Here is a 23,426-nt window from a genome sequence, read left to right on the forward strand (position 1 = left end):
TACCTGAGCAGGTGATGGAAGAATCGTCTGGCGTATCTGCTGATGGGGTCTCTGTACTCCAATATGATAGTGTTTGAGAGGGGTCTGCAGGGAGTGTAAAACAGCCCCAGAGCCGCTTCCAACTGACCTGCAATCACACACTTTAGGATCAAATATGTATATGCAATGGCCTCAAACAGTTTTCATCAAATTATATATACAAAATATCAAAAAGGTAGAATCTGCAAACAAATGATGAGACATTTTTTCAGTTACTTTTAACCAGGTGGATTCATTTAGTTCATCACATTAGCTATGAATGTTGATGAAGAACCACTAACTTTTGACAACCACAGTGGTTTAAACTTTTTTATAATTTTTTTCGTTTTAATACTTAAAATACTTACATTTTAAAATACTGTATGTATGTGTAGTTTCATTTTTTATATAATTTAATAAAAAAATTTTTTTTTTTTTTTGCGAAATGTTTTACTAGAAGAGTGTGTTCAAAATTCTGAACAAACAATGATTCATTTAAAACAATGACACTTGATTTGATAAATTGTTGAAATTTTACAAGTGGTCCAAATACTTTTACATTTTGAATCCATCAAAACATGGTTTTGTGCTCCATTGTCCTGCTTGTACTTCACTCTCAGCACCAGAGCACACAATGTGATTTAAATAGTGTCATTTTAAAGCGTGAAGACCTTTTTGATTCTAAGCTGTTTATTGTGCACTTAGTTTAGTCTCTGTACAGAAATCAAAGCCTGTAGGGTCTGGAGTCTTTACCTTCAGTCTGCTGGTCCAGTGGTTTTCTCAGCAGGTGATCTGTGATGGAGATGAGTGACCTGTAACACTCTGCTCCCATCATGGCCCAGTCCATATTACCCAGAATTCCGAGTGCTGCATCCACCTCCTCACAGCGCAAACGGTGCTGTACCAGATCTCCTGGGCCTAGCTGAGCACCATTAAACACACCTGCACATAGAACAAATACTGTTTTTTTTTTTGTATTATTAAGTGGCTGCATGGTTATGACATGACATATATCAAATACATGATGACAAAAGCAAACTTTCTCCAAAATCACTTTCAGTGGCACTGCAATGGCAACTATCATGCTCTGGCGGATTAAGCCATGTTTCCCAATCACTTTCCCTAACTCTTGGCTACATAATTTCCTGTACCCTTTTTTAATATACTATAAATAAAAATCACAAAAAAGGCAAAAATAATTTAACAATTACAAGTAACAGAGAAAGAGAGAGATTGTGCAAGCTCTGGATCGTATGAGGTTGGAGATCTTTAGAGGCGACACTCTGTAAGATTGCCATTGACATTTGGATCGATCTTCAGTCTGTGCTCTTTCCCTGTAGCACAGTTGAGAGGTGTGTGTGTGTGTGTGTGTGTGTGTGTGTGTGTGTGAGAGAGCACTGAACTGACAAACACAGCAAATGCAGTCGATTTAGGTTAAACGTACTCGTTGGTGTGGATACTGCTGTCAGTTAGTTTAGAGAATTATAAGAGTCAAGGTGTGGCAAGTTCAGGTGATGTCATCCTCTAACAACATCACGTGGCAATATCAATTAAATTAAGTGTAGAACAACAGAAGAAAGACAAAACGGCAACATTAACCAACAACATCAGCCAATTAAAAACAAAATCTAAATCTAACCTGGCAGATAATGGGCAGCTGCTGGTATATGAATGAGAAAAAAGAAAAAAAGTCAGCTCTTACCTTATAAGAGTCTACAAAAAAGCAAGATTACTCAATTAAAATGAAATGGAAATCTCATTAATTGGTGAAGTGCAGTCTATGGTACCCAGTAGAATTATTAAAAAATCTGTACAATTCACAATTGCTTGCAACCTCTGAGCAGTTGGTTTGAAACCCATAATAACACTGTCATACATCACAATCATAGGCAAACGATTGCTTTCATCTCTGGGACAGCTCTGGTTCACAAAAAAAAAAAAAAAATTAATCACTTTGATGATGTTGTAAAGCATTATTTCCTTCTTTTTTGGAACACAAAAAAGAAATGACAAATGCTCACACTTGTTCATTTAATGGCAGAGAAAGGTGACTTTCATCAAGTTTTTTTTTTTTTTTTTTTTAAAGAGGATGCAAATATCTCATAAAATAATTCCATGCAACTTGTACCATATATTCCAAGTATTCTGAAGGCATATGATAGAGTTCAGCGAGAAACAGTGTAATGTATTATAAAGTGGAAAATCTTGACATCAGCCATTGCACTCCTGTGTACATTCATGCAAGTGCACAGCAGTTCACGCCAGTGTGCCAGGAAAAGCACACAAGGGCATCATTTTGAGATATCAATTAAAATCAATATTAATAAAATGCCCTTGTTTAGAAGGAACAACGGATGCTTTTTAAAAAAAAAAGCCACGTACAGCACAGAATCAATCAGAGAGGGATAGTGAGAGCAGCTGAACGGACATTGAGCTAATGGATGTACATTCTACTGTTTACAAAGCTTTTCAAACATGTGCATTTACTGGCAAGACAATCAAACACCATTTTAATCACAAAAGGGTCAAACAGATGAGTTTTCTTCAAACTGATCTGAATGCATAAATTATTGGTCAACTAATATGGATTTTTTAACGACTGATATCAATACAGTTATATAGTGAGAAGGGAGAAGGCGATGAAATGAGAAGGCAAATAAACACTTATTTTACAACATGATTATGAGGTCTAAGATTTTGTCATGTTTTTGAAACTAGTCTCTTATGCTCACCAAAGCTGTGTTTATTTGATCACAGCTATAATATTATATAATATTATTGCAAAAAATAATAATTATATAATTATAATATATAATTACTAAAATAATGTTATCTAGTCAAATCAGTGATATTTTGCAAAAAAAGTAAATTGAACTATAGGTAACTTTTTCATTTAAAAAATTAAATTTAAAAAATATATATTTTCCTAAAAAATGGCTCTTTATAATATTTAAAAAAATTATTTTTGGGCACTAAATTGTACTTTTTTGTTACTGTTGTTACATTATCAGCTAGTATCTTTAATATCTTTAGGTTTGTGCTGATTTTACAGTAGGTTCAGATTTCACAGTGCATCGAGAGCATTTCGTATATATAGGCCTAACTATACTCAAACTTTCTCTTACATTTAATTTCACACACTCATCCTTAAGTATCTGCTCCACTCTCTTCCTTTCAGCTTCATTCCTGTCTCTTCTCGCTCTCTGACACATCTTTCTATTCCTTTCTTTCATCTGTCTGTTTCTTTTGCTAACTTTCTGTGAACGTTAGCGTCTGTGATCACAATGAGCAGTAATCACCTGAGGCAGTTGACACCTGTAAAGGCGCCTTTAATAATGTAATAGAGCTTAATCCAACCATACTGGATCTGCTTCTGAACGGCACACTCAATCACAGCTACGCTTAACCTTGCTCGCTTCTCAACAGGAGACCATCAGTACAGCCACAAAAAAACACATGCACATAAAACATTGACAAACATACAAACACAGAGATATGTTGCCTATGAATAAAACAACCCATCAACAGCATCTGTATTAATGATTCCTGAAGTCTTACAGGAACACACACATATAACAGCAAAGAAAAGCAGAGAGCACTCTCTTTTTTTAATCTCTTTTTGTTTCAAACTCCCCTCTCAGACAGAAATCACCTCCCGTGGACGCTGAGAGCAGAAGGAGGCGCCATTTTGCGGCAAATGAAATGACGCCACCATTTTTTTGTAAGTGAATTTAGAAAAGAGGTCGGGGAGGGTCCAATTAAAACTGCATGTGGGAAATTAACAGGCCGCCTCCCACAAGCCCCTGAAGAGCAACTAATGTGACTAATAACAGTGTAGAGAGAAATGACAGACGTCAGCACAGACACAGAAGAGCTGCAGAGAGTCGCAATAACACAAAGATGCTGTTTATAGCACACATATACACCAAATTGAAAAAGAAAAGGATTAATTTTCTCCCTAGGCCTGTGAACAAGCTGACAAACATCACACTGAGGAGGAAGAGTGCACATGTTTACAGTTTGTTTTTAGTTATATATATATACTTAAAAAAAAAATTGTTTGCTTGTTTTTCCTGACTTTCGTTCAAAAATGGAAACGAATGGGAAACAAATTTTAAATGTAGAAATTAATCTAGTGGAAATGTTTTTTTTTTTTTTTTTTTTTTTTTAAATGTAACTGTTCTGTCCAGTAAAAAAGCTTGAAATAACAGTTAGGTGACTTTCAGTTATGAGACGTCTTAATTCATTGCCGATTGTGATAGAAAACAAAAAATAATTTTTCTTGGTCTTCTAATTGTGGTTAAGTGGTATAATTTATTTAATTGAAAGTGTTAAGAATCTGCATAATCTGGCCCAACCAAAACAAACGGGGCGTCCTATGTGATGCAACCAAAGGCCTCCAAACTGCAATGCTGTGCAAATTCCTCTCCTTTAAATTAATCTTGTTTCTCCCTCACTCACTTTTTTTTCACTTTCTCAGAGTGTGCCGGCCAGCTGCCCCCCGTATCCACTCCGTACAGCAGCTCTCCTGTGCCGAGCGCGTGCCCAGATGAGATAACTCAGGGAGGAGAGGAAAAAAAGAAGGGAGGGTGAGTGAAAGAAAAAGAAAGAGCTGCTTCCTTGGGAAGACTGGAGGTCTGCCAACTCTTTCATCTTCTGTGCGTCCGATTCACTCACTTCATCATGTAGCAGTTTTGGAGATATAAGTCAATAAATATGGGCGCGTGAGCAAGACAAGCCCAACGAACACGTTTACAAACAAATAAATAGACAAACAGGCAAACAAGCTCTGCTCACTAGCTGCTCCAAATTATCAGCCGGAAAGGATGTGCGTTTGCTTTCTTCATCAAAACCTTGGCACACGATCAGAGGAGAGGGAACTGCTGCCGCTCTCTCTCCCTTCCACCCTCCCTTGCTTTCTACCTCTCTCTCGTAGAAAACTCTTTCTCTTGCTGACGCTCTCCATTTAAAACTTTGACAGAGTCGCTGGGAGTCACATTCACTTCCAAAGTCAAAATTAAACTCTAGGCATGGGCAGGTTTTGATTGGCAAACTTTATCTGGTGCCTGGAGGGACCGTAAGCCACTGTAAATGATTTATCGGAGAAATGCATCCCAGAATGCACCTGGAGGTGGCAGCCCAAGGGTGGGTATTGAGTGACCTCAGAAGACTTGGCCCCTGCCTCTGTCATTCCCTCAAACGTCTTCTACAATTCTACAAAGAACACAATCTCAGATGGTACACCCACACCCCCATGTATATTACAAACAATAACAGCACACACTCTCGTGATCGAGCAAGCTCTTATTTGATTGGCTGGTTTTATGTCCTAAACAAGCTACCGGGTTGCTACTATGATCACTTTTGGAAATCGAATCACTGGATTTGGCAACGTGTGCGAGGATTGTGACATCAAATCTTTGAAAGATATTCTGAGTTTTATTTGAAAACTAGATATCTACAGTGCTGGTCAGAATTATTTCCCCCCTTGGTAAATATAATCAAAGATGGCAGTAAAAAATAAATCTGCGTTGTTAATCCTTTTGATAAAAGTGGAGGGAAAATCACATTATGAAATAAATGTTTTTCTCCAAAACACATTGGGAACAATTATTTGCCCCCTTTTATTAAATACTTTTTGCAACCTCCTTTTATCAAGATAATAGCTCAGAGTCTTCTTCTATAATGCCTGATGAGTTTGGAGAACACCTGACAAGAGATCAGAGACCATTCCTCCATACAGAATCTCTCCAGATCCTTCAGATTCCCAGATCCATGTTGGCGCTTCTTCTCTTCAGTTCAGCCCACTCATTTTCTATAGGGTTCAGGTCAGGGACTGGGAAGGCCATTGCAGATGCTTGGTTTTGTGCTCAGTGACCCATTTTTGGTTTTATTTTGATGTTTGTTTTTGGATCACTGTCCTGTTGGAAGATCCAAACATGGCCCGTTATAAGATTTCTAGCAGAGGTTGTCAGGTTTTGATTTTTTTATCTGTTGGTATTTGATCGAATCCATGATGAACAAGATGTCCAGGACCTCTGACAGAAAATTAGGCCCACCGCTTTAAAGATACAGCAAAATATTTCATTTTACACCTGGGGTAAATCCCTGTGTGCCCTTTTTTATGCCTGTGTGCACCAAACCCATCTCAAGTGTTTGCTGCCAAAAAAGCCAATTTTTTTGTTTCATCTGACCACAGAACCCATCCTGTTTGACGTTCCTGTGGTTTCAGTTACTTTTCAAACGTTCTATGGACAGATTAAACAAAAAGAAAAAAAAAGCTTTTTGGCAGCAAAAAAAACCAAGCATCTGCAATGGCCTTCCCAGTCCCCAGACCTGAACCCTACAGAAAATGAAGAGAATGAACTGAAGAGAAGAAGCGCCAACATGGATCTGGGAATCTGAAGGATCTGGAGACATTCTGTATTGAGGAATGGTTTCTGATCTCTTGTCAGGTGTTCTCCAAACTCATCAGGCATTATAGGAGAAGACTCAGAGCTGTTATCTTGGAAAAAGGAGGTTGCAAAAAGTACTTAATAAAAGGGGGCAAATAATTGTTCCCAATGTGTTCCCAATAAAAGGTTAGATTTTTGCATTTAAAAAAAATAAAATATCAAAAGGATAAACAATGCAGATTATTTTTTTTACAGCCATCTTTGATAATATTTACCAAGAGGGCAAAATAATTCTGACCAGCACTGTATGTATGTACTGTTTTCCTGCAACTGGGAAGAGGATGGGAATCGGGATTCAAATGTGTCACCCATTTGAGCACCATTGTGGTTAATGTGATGAATGTGCACCGAACGCTGCGCCATAGGCTCTGTTTAGCGGGGAATTGTTTTTACCAAAAAATTCTTAAGAAAACTTTTGCATTTCTGCCACTAAGTAGAAAATAAAGAAAAAAGGAATCAGTACTTTTACTTTAGACTTAGATCAAATTCAGAATACACACAGACTATGCATGATTTTTACCATGTCAGTCTTTTACTGTGGTATCCACTAGGCAATTTCACATAAATCCCTAACCAGTTCATCCCTAACTAATTCATCACTGAACTGAATTGAGCTGAATAATCACATTAGTACCTTGCTACAGCTGCTTTACAGCAGAATTTGAATCAGTCTCTTATTTGATAAAGTTTGCAAAAAGTAACAGTAACATAATTCTGTTACTTTCCTCATTTGAAACTTTCTATTGTATAAAGTGCTATACAAATAAAGGTGACTTGACTAACCAGTTTGTACAGGGACTAGTTGCTATACTGTACATGTCAGTCATAAGCTTTATTTAAAATACACTACCATTCACAAGTCTGGGGTCAGTAAGATGCTTTTATATTTTTGAAAGGACTCTCTTATGCTCAACAAGGCTGCATTTATTTGATCAAAAATGCAGTAAAAATTGAAATATTGTGAAATATTAGTAGAATTCAAAATAACCATTTTGTATTTTAATATAGTTTAAAATGTTATGTGATGGCATAGCTGAATTTTCAGCAGTCTTCAGATTCACATGAATAAAAAGTATAAAAGAGCAGCATTTATCTGAAGTAGAACATTTTTGTAACATTATAAATGTCTTTACTGTGACTTTTGATCAATGTAATGTATCACTGCTGAATAAAAAAATAAATAAAAAAAATCTTACTGACCTCAAACCTTTGAAACTTTTGTGTAAATGTGTAGTGTAAATTCTTTCTGGCATAAGTTCCAACATATCTGACTTTGGAGTTAACCATACTGTATTTAAATTACTGTATTTAAGGCCATTTTGTGTTTTAACTCTCCTGGCTATATAAATATAATCACGTTCAAGACCCTTTAGTGCTAGACTTGAAATGTTCTTTGATTTGAATCAATTACACAAAGGTCCCACTGACCCAGTCTTAGCTTCAGCACAGCAAGTGGCCCTCCATGAAATCGAAGCAGCAGTAAATCATGTGCCTCCAGACCCTCGTTTCCCTGGGATATCGGACAGTAGGCCCATTGGATCCCTTCTAGCCCCTCTGAGGTTTTCATGTGGCGAGACAGCTGCAGGCTGGGGCTTGCAGAGCTGGGGACTGGTTCTTCACTCACTAACCGTAGAGGGAGAGGCGAGAGCCCCGTATCAAAGCACTGAAGCTCGCCTTGACCTCCACCCACCATCAGCAGAGCTCCTGAAGGATGCCAGGCTAGCATCGCCGGCACCATGGAGCAGGTGGCCCACTGGGAGAGGCCAGTCTGTGGGTCGAAAAGTACCACAGAGCAGTCCTGAAGCCCCAGGAGAACCCAGCGCTCCAACGGGTCGCGACTACAGGTTATGGGTTTGGATTTGAGGGATAGAGGAGTGCCGGACAGACGCTGGAGACGTCCATGAGCAGATTCATACACACAGGTTTGGACATCGGGAGGCTGGGCCTCCTCATGCAGTTCAGACGTGGAGTGTTTGGCCTCTTGGTGCAGCTCCACAGTCAGGACATGGTAGGGTTGGGTCAGACTAAATCTGCAGTCAATAGGGTTCCCGTCAGTTCGAACAGAGCTCAAAACCTATTCAGAGAGAAACAAAGTCAAAAGTTAAGTATTTCATTTAAAAAAAAGTATATGATAAAAGTATATCCCTTGGATTTACTATTTGAATTTCTTTATAAATTGATTGTGCATGCCTGATCTACAATTACAGGAAATGTTGGTGAAGACAATTTCTGCTGAAACCAAGGGTTCACATACTTTTACCCTCATCTGTCACACTGACAGATAAGATTTTATCGCCAATGTATGTAGAAATTCATCGTAAATACATAGATCTGTACCTTTAAATTACAATCTATATTTTTCTAAATTTAAATTTTATGTATGGTGTGTAGTTCAGAAAAGAATTAGAAATAATAAAGGAACCAGGTAATGAGTCAGATTCAAATGTGACACCAATTTGAGCACCTTAACTCAATTTGAACAACCTTAACTCTTTGCCTTTCATCCAAAAAAGTCTTAGAAAAGTTATGCATAATATGTAATTAAAGTGAAATGGTGAATGAATCACCTTAAAATTTTAATTATAATCAATTATATTAAAAAAAGCTTTGAGCACGACAGCTCAATGTGTCAAAGCATGTGCACTGTCTACACATTTGATTCTAAAGAATAAAAAATTTTTTGAAAATGGGTGACTAAATTTAAATTATATTTCCAATTTATAAATGTGAAAAGTAACAACCCATTACGATTAAAAAAGCAACAAAAAAAAGAAAGACACAGACAGACTTGAAAAAACACAGAGAGGCCAGAAGTTTGCAAAACATTTGCAAAAGTAAATATTCAGCATGGGCACCTCCATCCCTGAGACAGTAGAAATCACAGGCCCAACACAGATGTTGAACAAATTTGTTTGGAGATTTTACTTCAAAATGTGCACACAAACAGCTTAAAAAATGTCCTATCAGACAGCAGCACGCAGGAAGTTCGGGTTTACCTGTAGTATGTGTGTTTCTGGTGCAGATGGTGTGGTGAGAGAGAGACTGAGAGCGATGGGCTGGCACAGAACCGTGGCGTGCGCGCCAGCGTAGGAGACTGAGTTAAGCGGGTTGCCGATGGTTTCTGTGAAAGCAGGGGATGAGTTTTTTTGTCTTTTTTTTAGCTGTAATCCCCCCTGGGCCAACTCCCGCTGCACCCCAGGGGGTGAGAGGGGTTTAGTGAGAGGGCGGGAGAGGAGTTGCTGACAGCACAGAGGGGAGATCCGGAACAGTGCCAGATCTCCACAGAGCCAGGCCCCGCTGAGACACACCTGCCCCAGCCACAGAGGCCCCCACTCTGGGCCTGTCCACAGCTGGGCCCGGGCTCAGAACCAACACCCCACTGACCATGCTAGCAAAAGACCAACGCCCCAACTGCTTTGGCTAATACTACGATAATTCTGACCCCGCTAGCACTAAGCTAGTAAAAACCTAGCTAGGGCTAGGTTGAACACCTTTCTGGGCCATTTTAAGGTGGTCAGCTCACTGCTCTGGCCAGAGGCTAACGCTTTGCTAATACCATGCTAGAAAGTGCTACAGATACTCTTCTGGCTAATAATACACATTTAAACGCTATAACCCTTGAATACTGTTGTGCTTTGTTGTGCGTGTAAAATCGCGGACCACAAGTGCCATCAGGAACTACCGAGAAATTGCACAATCCTCACACTTGTTTATCCGGTTTAGTAGTAACGGATAGCCACAGAGAGAAAGCGCTAAGCTCTTTGCCACGGTAACACTAAACAAAAACAAAAAGGTGAAGAAATAAAGGAGAGCTGGTTGAGAGGCAGTGTGTTTGCCTCAGCACTGGGGGACATTTTGAGTGTCTTTCTCCCACCCGCCACAAAGGTTTTAACATCTTCACAGAGTGATCCTTCTTAAGACCTGCATTCACACACACACACACACACACACACACACACACACACACACACACACACACACAAACATTGCAAATCCCACAGCTGCTGCTGAAACAATGACAGATTCAATTTCACAAAGACAAACGGCATCTTGGTGGGTTGGGGAGGTTGGGTGGGTGCGGTGCAAAGGAGAGCGAGAAAGAGAGAGAGAGAGAGAACAGTGGTAAGTGAGTCTCTGTTAGTTATTGGTTTCAGTCACTGGTCAAAACTATTCTTTTCTTTTCTTCTCTTCTCTGGACTTTCTTTTGCAGCTTGAAAGATAAACCCAAAGAGGTCCAGCTGAGCAGCAGGCCTTGTTCACAGCAGTAGAGCTCTTTGAGCCAATTTTCCAGCTCAGAGAGCAAACAGTGAGAGAGAGGGAGAGAGAGAGGGGGACAGTGAGAGAGAGAGAGAGAGAAAGGGAGATGATGATGAAGGCAATCTATGAAAGTTCTTGCTGCTGAGTCTCCGCTCTTCTGGTGTGTGTAAGTGTGTGTGTGTGCTACTCAGATGCTTGTCAGGCCGCTGTGGCATGAAATCAACACAGAAGCATTCGCTCTATTGCACCTGCACATGCCCAAGAATTTAACCCGGGAAATCACATTCCACTCGGACCTTTTCTCTTCATATATAACATGCCCTGGAATCATAACAGCAGCCATGCACGGAAAAATGATAGAGATTGAAACCATTCCACATGAGCCTTCTAGAATCAAATAACACTGACAAAGTCACTGAATAAGGAATAAATAAAATCCAAATCCAAAAATAAGGGGAATAAATTCAGCAGAAGGACAAATAGCTCAGTCAAAAAGTAAAAAGTATAAGAGAGGGGGCTGTGTCAAAACAGGTGTACTGACCATTTAAAAGTTTGGAGGCAGTAAGATTTGAATTATTTTAAATGAATACTTTAATTCAGTAAGGATTCTGAACACTCAAGAACACAAAAGATTTCTGAACTTTCGATTCACCAAATAATCCTGCAAAATGTCTTACTGTTGCACTAATGTTTTCAACATTGATAAAAATAAGAAATATTTCTTAAGCAGCAAATCAGCATATTAAAATGATTTCTTTGTGGATTGAGGATGACTGGAGTAATGATGCTGAAAATTCAGCTTTGTCATAATAGGAGTAAATTATATTTTCAAATATATTAAAATAGAAGACAGTTCAATTATAATAACAATGATTCACAATATTACTGTTTTTACTGTACTTAAAAAGTATTACCAACCCCAAGCTTTGAAGAAATTGTTATGAGCAATTCACCGACAAAACAAACAAAACACATAAAAACATATACTTACTTTTTCATGGTTTAATCACAAAAAAAAAACATTTATTTTAAGATAGTTTAACCATTTACGGCCACAAAATTTCCTCAAGAAATTCCTTTTAAAAAAGTGCACCCCCCTAAAAGTCACTGACTCCATGGTTCATGTGTGATGTCTGGAGTCATTTTCAAACAGGCCTTAAAACTGTAAAACTATCCTTTTCTGCTATCATTCCACATTGGGTGAAAAGCATAATATGCATTTGGTTGAAGACATAAGAAATGTGGCAATTTGTAAATAGAGTACAGACGCCTGGTAAATATGCAGATCAAACAAATGAAGAGAAGTGTTCTGAGAGAGATAACAGGATATTCAACAACATCTAATGCGCACGGAAAACATAACAACAACCACCTTAATATGCAAAACAACTATCAAAAAAGGAGAAAAGAGAGAGATATCAAATGCTTACTGAAAACATAACAACCACCTCAACATGCAAAATAAGTGAAGTGTATTTATAAAAATTCTTTTTATTAAAATCGTTAAATTCCAGGAACAGGGGAATTGATTAAAAATGTTAAACGTTTGCATAAATAAGTGTGTGTGTGCACGAGTGTTTTTCCCGGTGTGTCTCTTGGCAGTGCTTATCTGCGAGGGGTAAGAATTAAGACCACATAGGGAAAGAAAGCGTACTTTTTAAATGCTGAAGACTAAGCAGAAAATGGGTTTAGCATGCAGATAGCAAACTTAACAAAGGGAACATATATATGAGGCAGAATTGATTGAAGTGTGTGTCTGTGCGCCGAGCGAACCGTTTGATTCACCGCTCGCGTCTTACATAAACTGCTAGCTTGATTTCACACCACGGATCTGAAAATGACAACAAACACTTTAATTAGAAACGATGAAGGCGAGAGACACTTTAATGTTTTTTTACCGTAGAAAAATGAGAGAGAGAGAGAGAGAGAGAGAGAGAGAGAGAGAGAGACAGAGGGGAAAAGAGAAAGAAAGAGAGAGGAAAATAAATAGGTGAAGGCCCAGGATAAATCCAGGGTTCATTTCCAACCAGAGCAATCCAGCGTCGCTCCACCCCCCCCCCCCTTTATTTTTTTATTTAGCATTTTTCCACCCCTTGTTTGTTTTCATTTGGTGCATTTGCAATTGGAAACGCCGCTCCATCTCTCTCATTCCCTGCTCTGCGAGTGAAGATTTTGCATATGTTTAAAACCAGAGAGAAACGTTGGGAGTTTAAGCACTGCTTGCTGATTTTTGAATCATCACCATTCAATATTAAACAGCGCTGAGAGGCAGGAACAAGAAGGAATGTACAGTAGAAATGGAGAAATGGAGATGTGGATGGACAGTCTTATAAGTGGTTCTTGAGAGCTATTCTTTTTTTTTTCTCATTAAAAAAAGTTACATGGTACATCCTGTTTTCGGTGGAAGGCCATAGTAATCGATTGTCGAGTTCACGCGCATAGGTTTAGTACCTATGATCACGTGCGTGAACTCGACAATCGATTACTATGGCCTTCCACCGAAAACAGGATGTAAACAAAGGTATGAGCGCTGGCTGAATTAACTTCATTTTTATTAATATCTCTAACATCTACTGCAGTCAGATCCACTCGTGTTCACTCGGAAGGAATCACTCACATTTTCTGTGCACTTGTAATGACACTTAAAGGATGTTAAGAGGCTAAAAAGCAGGCTTACTACTTGCCCCATTGAAGTCAATAGGGTGCAAATTTTAAAAATAGAATAACTCGGTGTAGGCAACACCGATTTTTGTCGTTGTTCTCTGTATTGACAGCACTCCAAATGTACAAAAAAATGAGCTCAATGTTAAAATTGACCGGAGTTCTCCTTTAAAAGTATTTTATCACTGTATGGAATACGAGTCACTTTTTAATTAAATAATAAAACTTGGATTACTCACAATTTTTTTTTATATAGCAATGAATAAATAAATGATTACTGATTCTGAAAACGTGCATGATGCTGTATTTGATACTGCTAGACATCAGTAAGTCCAAGACATGCTATCCAGAGTGACGCGAGCATAAAATGAGTTGTACCTTTAAAAAGGATGATGGATTAATGCGTGAAATTCTATTCTATACGCTTAATATTTTTTGAATCAAGAAAACATTTGTTGTGTAGCTGTTGCCTAATTGCACATTCACTGGAGAGCAAAATACATTCTACAATGAAAGAGTGTCAGCTACACAGGAAGGTCAAAGGTTGGCTGTTCACGTAAAGAAAAAGTTCAAGTGAACAGTCTGTGAGTTACAGCACCTCATTGAGAAATACAATGGTGATTGGTAAAGCATGACAAAAGAGAAAAAAGAAAGGTACAACGGGACAAAAAGACTGGGGTGAAAAAGGGATTGAGAATCTTTCCAAAACCTTGAGCAATGGAGCATTGTGAGGGCATTATTAAAAGTATTTATATTATTTAGGAGGTTTTTATCTGACCTTCGAGTTTTTCCAAAATCTCACTCTCACATATTTCTAACCAAAAAAATATTAGTTTAGAAAGGGATAAAAGGCCAACCCTGAAGCCATGTAAGTGTGTGCTTACCATAAGCCCAGGGGTCTCCGAGCAGGCGAGCAGCACCAGGTTGGCCCTGTCCGCTGCACTAGGGATGGGAGACCAAGGCCTAACCTCCTCGTTACAGAGCGGCCACCAGCACACGGCCACATCCTGCGTTCGGTTCAGACCCATGTGGCGCTCCACGCGGCGTCCCCCGCCAGGTAAGTCCACCACTGAAACCTGCGGAAAAACAACAACCGTAAAGGAATCGGACCACAAAACATCTATAAAACATTGCCTCAACTCCTCTGCATAACACATTACAGCTGCGTGCTGCTTTATTAATGTGGCCTGAGCTGTTTCAGGTAGCAGGGCATTGTTATTTTTGGTGGGGTTTTTATTAGATTCATTTGAATTAGTTGCATTTGTTCCGCACTTGGCGAGATGTTTGAAGGTAACAAGATATTTGTATGATTGCTAATAAGATCTCTAGATGCTTTCACTTTCATAAATCACAGTGTGGGAGGAATGAACTAGATTCGGAAAGAATAAAAAAGGAAAATCCAATGGAAAAACCGGTTACACTTTATTTTGAAGTGTCTTTGTTACACTGTAATTATAATATTAAGTAACTACATGTACTTACAAACTTGCAATATGTACGTAGTTTACTACATAGTTTTTTTTTTTACTGTCTCTCACATTTAAAAAAAAGATCATACTTAATTATATTAAATAATTTTTTATTATTATTTTAACTTAGAAATGGAAATCAGCTTCCACAAAAAACATCTACACCAAGATCACTTACAATAAGACATCAGTCTCTCTCTGAAAAACATGTCATCTGAGCAAGTAAGTCGCATATCAGCCGCTATAATATTTGAACCTTATGTCTTTCCTTTGGGAAACACACAATGACAAATGACGGAAGCCTAATATACTAATTGTGACGTAGTTTTGAACAAATGAAATCAAACGACATATTCAATATACCTCAGAATCTAAGATACATCAGCAAATATGCAGCACAGATCAATCCAAAACCACCCAAAATTACAGGTTTCTAATGAAGCAAAGGCCAGTGTTTTGCTGCTGACTAAGTCTGACTATCAAATTTTATTAAAATGAGCCGCACCTGATTGACACACCTGCTGTTTGGCCGATGCACAAAAAGCTTTAATCACTCAAGACTGTCTAGCCTCAACGTAGACATAATAATTGATGTATTCATAATAACTAGTTCCTTTGAAAGGGCATTAAATCCACTATCTGTTTATGGGACTGCAATAAAAGTGCAGTATGGAGCGATATTCTCTCCTACACTGTGCCACTGTCTCATGCCGCTGCATTAAAATCTATCTCATATCTGCAACGGCTCATCATGTGCTATTTCAGCAGTTCTGGGTCGAGGATTTAAAGCAGACCCTCAATGCAGCCAATAGTACGAATAAATGGCATGAAAATACGATATGGCTCTTATAGAGTCAGTGCCTATTCATGCAACATAATAGCAGTCATTTCCATATACTTCATTCTGAAAGGCCTTATCAAGAGAGCAAACACTGAGTCTCTCTTTATGTCAACAACTCTATCTGTGCACAATAGGGAGGACTAGAAATGTACTACAGTCTACCCATGACAACAAAAACTGTTCTTCATTTAACCTTGACCTTCACATTGCGCCTGCAAAGTCTAATCGTGCATGTTAAGTATCATCCACCATGAAAATGATTTATATAAGATTAATAAACAAACAAAAACCAAATAAACCAATACAGACTGTGGGAAAATAACATTCATCTCTCTCTGTCTCTTTCTGCCCTCCCCCAAAACTTGATTCCCCATCTTGCCTGTGCTTGCTGGTCAGCAATAATCAGACCCTCTTTCTGGAGGATTAGGCTCAAAGCTTAGTCCAGTGGAGCAGGCAGTGGATGGGGCCGGCCGGGCTGGGATGGGGGATGTGGTGGGCGGGGGTGGTGTCGGGGAAGGAGGACAGGGTTTGGGGGGGGAGGGGGGGGGGCGGCGGCGTACGGTCCCCCCTTATCAGAGCCATGCTGCTGGAGCCAGCCACACCGCAGGAGAGATTGCTTTCATACTCAGGCTGCCATCGCAACAAAGCGCTCCAGTAATGCGATAATGTTCGGGTGCGGAGGGTGTTAAGAGCCTGATGTATTTATGTATTGTGTTTAGTCCATAATCAGACCCATCCAAATTGTGATCTCCGCACACTTGGTCTCTGGCCCATTAAAATGAGGTTAATGCTTTCAAAAAGAAGACGAATAAAGATTTTTTTTTTTCTTAAATACCGTTATGAATTTTTAGACAAGTTGCTTTGGAAAGCCAGAGAATGAATGGGATGAGGGATAAAGAATGGAGTGATCACCTTTATTTCCTCTGAAAAGGAGAAGATGGACTTGACCCCACCCTCCGACCTCTACACCACTGCTCTGCTAGCGACAAACTACATGGCTGTGACCAATTTTACAAAACGATAATAATGGTCACATTTTATAATATAGATAGTGTCAGGGTTCTGTCACTTCAGTCTAGTTTATTCTTGGTTTTGTGACAGAGCCCTGACGCTACTGTATTGTCTTGTCTTGTGCGAGTGCGCGGATTCGAGTGTGCTCGAGCTGTGCGCTCTTCGGTCCATGCGAGTTGTTTTGTGTGGGGAGCGTGGTGTTCTGATCCCGGCACTTCGGTCTAGTTTGGTTTCGGTTTTGTGTCGGGATTCGGACATTCATGCTCCATGTGTTTGTCGTCTGTTGTGAGTGCACGGAATGAGTATTCACTAGTTCTCATGCACTCTATCTTGTTGTGTGAGCGTGCGGTTTCGAGTTCGCTCGAGCTCTGCGCTCCTCTGTCCGCGTGTGTTGTTGTGTTTTGTGTAGCACATGGTTCATGTTTACATCAGCTGCATGCTTTTATGTCATGTTTTGGCTTGTGCTGTGTAGCACGCGACTGAGTGCTTTCATGTTGTCATGTTTTGTGTACGGCTTGTGATTTTTTTCACTGGTCATGTACTTGTGTTTTAGTCATGTTTGGTGTAAGCACATGGCTTGTCATGTATGTTACCTAGTGCCATGTGCTCTCCTGTCTATAAATTGTCTAACCCTGGCCATCTTGATACCGGATTATTGGTTCATACAAAAATAAGTAAGGGATAATGTAGAGCGAGGCTGTTGTTATAGCGAATACAACCTCGACAGGCTGATCAGGACCGCGAAGCGGAGGGGTCTTGAATCAGCCTGAAGGGGTTGTATTCGCTATAACAACTGCCTCGCTCTACATTATCCCGCTTATTACATGGCTACCTACCAAATAAATCAATAATTTTAACACAAAATATTGATTTAAAAAGGAGTTTATTGATTTAAAAACGATTGTATTGTTTCCGCTAAAGAAAATAGTCCGTTCCGTCTCTACGGTTAGAATCCTGCGTCCATAGCAACGCTCTGTTTTTCATGGCAATGGTGTGTTATACTTAGCAGCGGTTTGTTATCAAGAAATAACAGACCGCATTCTACATTAGAATTCAACCAAGCCATGTAATAAAATATGTTAATAAATATATTTGATCTTTTTAGCCAAAAGTATCTGCCAAAATGCAAAGATGCAAATGTAAATATTCCAAATTTAATTTATATAAAAATACAAAAATTATGTTGGTTCTTCCTATTCAGATACTAGCAATGTGGGAAAACAGTGTGTAAAGTGCACACTGAAAAACTGCTTTATGTCGTTATGTTTTCAAAAAAGTATTTTTAAATATATATTTAGGCTACTTGATGCGTTCACAATGATCTGAAACTATCTTTCCTTTTTTTTTTTTTAAATGCTTTATGTATTTTTTGTTAAATTACAAAAAAGAATGTAGAGATAGAGGGATGAACATTTCTCAGGCATATATAGATGTACTGTCATAAATGATGTGATATCTCTATAAAGAGAGAAGTGCTGTGTGTTTGGACGTGATGTTCCCCAAAGGTGTGCATTAGAAAAGAGCTCCAGTAATCACAGTGTTACCTGTCCCAGCGGTAAAAGAAAGCAAGTAAAGCCAGGCAATTATTAGAGTTAAAAGCCCTGTGGAAAGAGCCAGACCAGCCTCATTAAAGCGTTTTAATTGAAAGCAGGAGAGGCTGTGCTGCCTTTCCTCCTAAAATGTGCTAATGTGTGTGTATTGAAGAGTGTGTGTATGTGTGTGTGAGTGTATGTCTTTGGGCGAGTGTTCAATAGATGTGTGTGTGTGTGTGTGTGTGTGTTACCTTAATCTCCGCAGCTGTGAGTTTCTCCATGTGTCGTGCTGGTTCAGGTGAGCTCTGGTTCTTCCGGTTCAAGTAAACCTGACACACCTGACTCCTCTCCATCAGCGAGAACAGCAGGAAGCGATCGCCAATCACCGCTGAAAACCACAGAGCAAGGTCAAAGGTCAAAACTCATATGACTTTGTGAGAAGACATAGCGTGCACACACATTTACTTTGCTATCTAAATGAGGACATACTATATACTTCTATTGTTCAAAATATAATGCTCATTATAATCACTACAGATTGACTCAAATCCTAAACCACCCCAAACAGAAAAGCTTTTTGCACTGTTCATAGCCTAAAAAAAACACATTATTTATTTCAGTTACAGATCATTTTTCCAAAGGACGATTTATCCAAATTTCCCAAATGGAAGTTTGACATTTGACTATTGGCTGGTTCAAGCAATGCAGGTGATTTCAGGCTTTACAATGCTTGTGGGGATATTTGGTCCTTACAATGTAAGTAAAATCTGACCCACACACACAGAAATGCACATAATGAATAATTTTCATAAGTGAGTCAGAGTAGTAGTTTAAGAGTCACAGGGGAGAGAGAGAGAGAGAGGGAGAGAGACTGTAAAGCCTGTAGGGTATGCAGCTTTCATGTTAAAGAGAGACATTTGCAGTGAAACTGTTGACAAGCTCTCCACACTGTGATTAGCAATTAACCTTCCCTTCCTAAAAAATTAATCTGTTTATGAAACCAATTAAACGGCAAAAAAATTAATACAACCCATTCAGAGAAGCAGGTTTAGTTGAGGATGATATTCAGGGCTGGAATTTCCAACCTGAACAGCAATTAGAGACGGAATATCAGCGCTTCTGCAGTAATTATGAATCATCTCACATTCAAGCATAAAACAGGGTGCTAATTTCAAAGGAATAGTGTGTTAAATGCAGTATTTTTAAGCGTCATTTTAAGTTTCACTTTAGCAAGTCTTTAATGACAAAGAAAACATCCACATTTGCAAAAAATCTAACTTCAAATGCTGATGTATTGTGTGTTTATTGAAGGATGGAATTTGAAGGAATCATTTTTGCTTAAACCAAGGTTTTTAGCTTAGCCACGTACTTTGAGAGGCTCAAGAGTGGTTTGGAAATTCTAAAATGTAAATGATACACTCTACCAAATTAAATGATATTATCCCTTTGGAAAAGAAAAAAGAAAAACATGGAATACTCAACATGCTTTTAAAAGATTACAAAAATTTCTGAGAAAATACACATGCATTAGTATTCAGTAATCATGTCCAAATTAATGGGAAGATTCCATGATAATCCTTCCAAAAAAAATCCAAATTTGTGTCCAGGGGCTAGTAAACAGGTTTTGGAACATATGAGCAGCGGGTTAGCAGAATAAATCAATAAATTCCCCTAAATCTGCTTAGTTAGTTAATACTCCATTCATTTAAAACATGTTTACATCACTGTCTGAAACTCTTACCAGCAGAGAAATTTATTTCTAGAAAAAAAATTCAATAATGGTGGATATTTAAATTGTAGTTCATTACGTTTTAGCAATCACTAATGGACTCAAAAATACTAAGCCGTTTTTACCTAAGATTACTGTGGGATTACTGTTCCTACAAATATAAAATATTCCCAAATGCCTCTCATATCATTGTTTGGCTGTCCATATACGTCTTAAAAATCTTCTTAACCTGTGACTGTACTAATGAAACAGCTATAGATGCATTTCAGATGATTTTGGGTTTAAAAAGTGTGTTTTTCACAATCACAGGCTAATCAAAGTTTTCGATCTCTCTCTTTTTACTACAGCGCTCACAAAGTAACAAGTAATCAAGGCCAGAACAGGTCTGACTGCGTGTGTGAAACTAACTGAATAAGTGACAGATGCAGAAGCCTTCCTGGCACCCCCACCCTTACACTCTCTCTTTCTCAGACACACACACATAATTACTCTGGTAATTAGGGGCTCTGGGGGCCTGAATGGCACTCTATGGGGGGCTACTAGGAAAAAGGAAGGGGTGGGCTGACAGAGGGAGAGAGATAGAGAGAGAGAGAGGTTCGTCAGGTATCTAGAGACCTGGCACAGAGAGCTTTAGCCATATAAGCTCTAAACAATAAATGATATGAGAAAATAATTAGCAGATTTGGGAGAGTGTCCAATTTCACAAACCAGAAATAAGACAGGGAGCTATGGCAGATTCCCCTGAGATTCAGGAGGAACCTCGACATGTATGTGTGTGTGCGCGCGTGTGTCCGTGCTTTTCGAACTTCCTCTGGGAGTAACGGAAGAAGGAGAAACAGAAGGGACTGCCGTTCCTGACCTGTGGGTGTGCGTGCCGCCCAGGCCCATGCTGGGAAAATGAGCAGTGAGTGTAACTGCAAAGAGAGAGGGAGAGACAAGAAGAGGAGAGAAAGAAAAAAGAAGAGAGGAAGGGTAGCGTGTGAGTACGCGTTTACTCACCGTCGCTGATGGTGTCAGCAGGTAGTCGCCCCACCAGCGTTCTGTCAATGGCCACTCGTTCAACCTGAGCTCCACCCAGGATAAGGGTCACCAACACACCTGATCTCAACAGCATCTACACACACAGCAACGAACAATAACACATTCACACTGAATGGGACTTTATGATTCGAAATCTTCAGAGTACAACAAGAATACATTTAAAGGTATTGTTCACACGGACAAATGAATATTCTGTCATCATTTATTCACTCTTGTGTCATTCCAAACCTTTCTTTTTACTATGTAGAGCACAAAAGACAATAGAAGGAATTTGAAGGAAGTTTCAGCTGTATTGGTCAAGCTCCAAATCAAAACACTGTTCAATGCATGCATACAAGGACTACATCAAATATGGTGACACAAACCTCAAACATCATGACGTTCGGCCATTTGAGAACCAATGAGGTTTGACATTAGTTGTGAGTTCGAGGTTTGTGACGCCATAATTGATGTAGTCTGTATATGTATGTGTTGATCAATGCTTTGATTTGAGAGTGAATAAAGGCTTAAATACGTTCATCAAATGTCATATGCAGTATGATCGCATGGCTTCAGAAAAGTTGGATGAAACAACCAAAGTAAGGTTCGGAAATATAACTGTATAATTTCTGAAATTAATATTTGCTGTTTAAAATATTTAAAACAATATTTGTTTTTTCAATTCCTGAAGCAGCAATGCTAATGTATTTCCCCCCCATTTTTTTAAAAGTTCAATTCAATTAAGAGTTGTTATAATATTTTATTTTTATTTTTAATAAATGATAAAGACAATCTGACAATTTTCAATTTAGGCCTGGTTTTTAATTACACTCTAATGTTGAACGGCTATAATTGCATTTTATCTCCATAAATAATAATAATAATAATAATAATAACAACAACAATAACAATAACAAATTGAATAGAGGGAAAATAAATGTGAAAAGATGTTAATATTTTAAAATTTGTTAATAATAATTTAAATACTCTCTTTATGTTGTTTCCACATTCATTTGAAGATTCAATGTGAAATATATTTATTTATTTCAAATGTTAGGTGTCACTTAATCGTGATTAACCAAATACATTTTTAAATGATCTAAAGCACTTCTTTTAAGCCACCTTTTTGTTCTTTTTGGAGCTCGACATTTTGGGTCCCATTAACTTTCATAATACTTTCATAATACGGACAAAAACAGCTGATACAAAATATCTTCTTTTAGTTTGAAATGAAATGGGATCAAGTACTGTAAATTATGACAGAATTTTTTAGGTGAACTATCCCTTTAAAAATCTCTGCCTGATAACATTCTGTCTGGAATAAGGTGGAATTTCATCTCTATAGAATGTGAACAGTGGATAAAGGTCACAGCGTCCAATCAGACCCTGCTGTTGGGCAGGAAAAAACATCTCTGACCACCAAAAAAAAAGGAAAGAAATAAAAAGTCGAACAACGTTTGATCTCCCTGACCTTTTAAAACGGCGTAAATCAAGCACTTTAGGTGCGAAAAATGTGTGCACATGTGGCTGAAGAATCCGCACTGAACGGAAAACCGCTGGGTTACAGTGATGTGTTTGAGAAGGGAATCTTTTTGATCCCAGAGATAAATTCCCCAAGAGTATTTGACACAAACAGTCTGCATATGCTCATTGCCTGACCTCTGCTACACGAGCCAACTCATGCCAAGAAGGCCTGATGCCTGCTGGGTACTGGTGCATGCTGGGTAAGGTACCTGAAAGCACTGCTTGCTTCTCCATCTGACACTCATGACCGGGCATGACTGCAGCAGCTCCTGAGAGAAAGAGAGACAGAGAATGTGTACTAGGAATGAGTAGACCCTGTTTTCAGGGTCAGGTTTAGAAGGATGTTTCCAGTTTCAGATACGGAGAGGCAGCAAAAATGAGCCCGAGTTGGACTGAACAAAGCTAGGTTTGTGTGAGAGAGCCAGAGGCAGAGAGAGAGAGCCAGCTCACAGTCCCAATCATCCCCCTCAAATATCCCCCACGATGACAGAGAGGCACCCACACAGGTGCTGAGAGAGAGCGAGAGCAAGCGAGAGAGGTCGGGGGGATTTTCTCTTTCCTTATGAAAGGAGAGAGAGAGAGAGAGAGAATGCTCCTATTTGTTAATCGGACTGCAGGAAATGTAAACAAATACCTCTAGTTCCTTTAGGGCATCACGCAGCTTCTCCGGACGACGGTTACTAAGGAACCATGGGTAACCCCGACCTGAGTGACAGAAAGAGAGGACACAGGTATGAAATGCACCGTCATCAGAGGCAAAAAAAGAAGCAATAAAGACAGCCAAAAGAATGTGTTTTTGTGTTTGTGGGTTTTTTAAGGGCGAAGAGGATTGACCCTGAAATACAGCTCCACCTGAGGTCACCCTACAAATGAATCTGAGCTGACAGCTCAAGAATGAAATCCTCTCAT

The 23,426-nt window shown here is 39.0% G+C and overlaps 1 protein-coding gene across 5 annotated transcripts in view; it reads right to left on the reverse strand.

The window, feature by feature from the left end:
- Nucleotides 1-23,426, reverse strand: part of wdpcp (WD repeat containing planar cell polarity effector) — a 75,558-nt gene that overhangs the window by 13,824 nt on the left and 38,308 nt on the right. For all 5 annotated transcript variants that reach the window (XM_084393293.1, XM_084393296.1, XM_084393294.1 and 2 more), the window contains exons 5-12: nt 23,152-23,222; nt 22,727-22,786; nt 20,973-21,087; nt 18,496-18,632; nt 14,276-14,467; nt 7,902-8,547; nt 772-960; nt 4-127 (exon numbers count right to left, since the gene is read on the reverse strand). In XM_084393293.1, the coding sequence (XP_084249419.1) occupies nt 4-127; nt 772-960; nt 7,902-8,547; nt 14,276-14,467; nt 18,496-18,632; nt 20,973-21,087; nt 22,727-22,786; nt 23,152-23,222 (1,534 nt within the window). The remainder of the gene's footprint in view (nt 1-3; nt 128-771; nt 961-7,901; nt 8,548-14,275; nt 14,468-18,495; nt 18,633-20,972; nt 21,088-22,726; nt 22,787-23,151; nt 23,223-23,426) is intronic.

Source organism: Rutilus rutilus (genome assembly GCF_951802725.1).
Source record: "Rutilus rutilus genome assembly, chromosome: 21".
NCBI classification, from domain to species: domain Eukaryota; kingdom Metazoa; phylum Chordata; class Actinopteri; order Cypriniformes; family Leuciscidae; genus Rutilus; species Rutilus rutilus.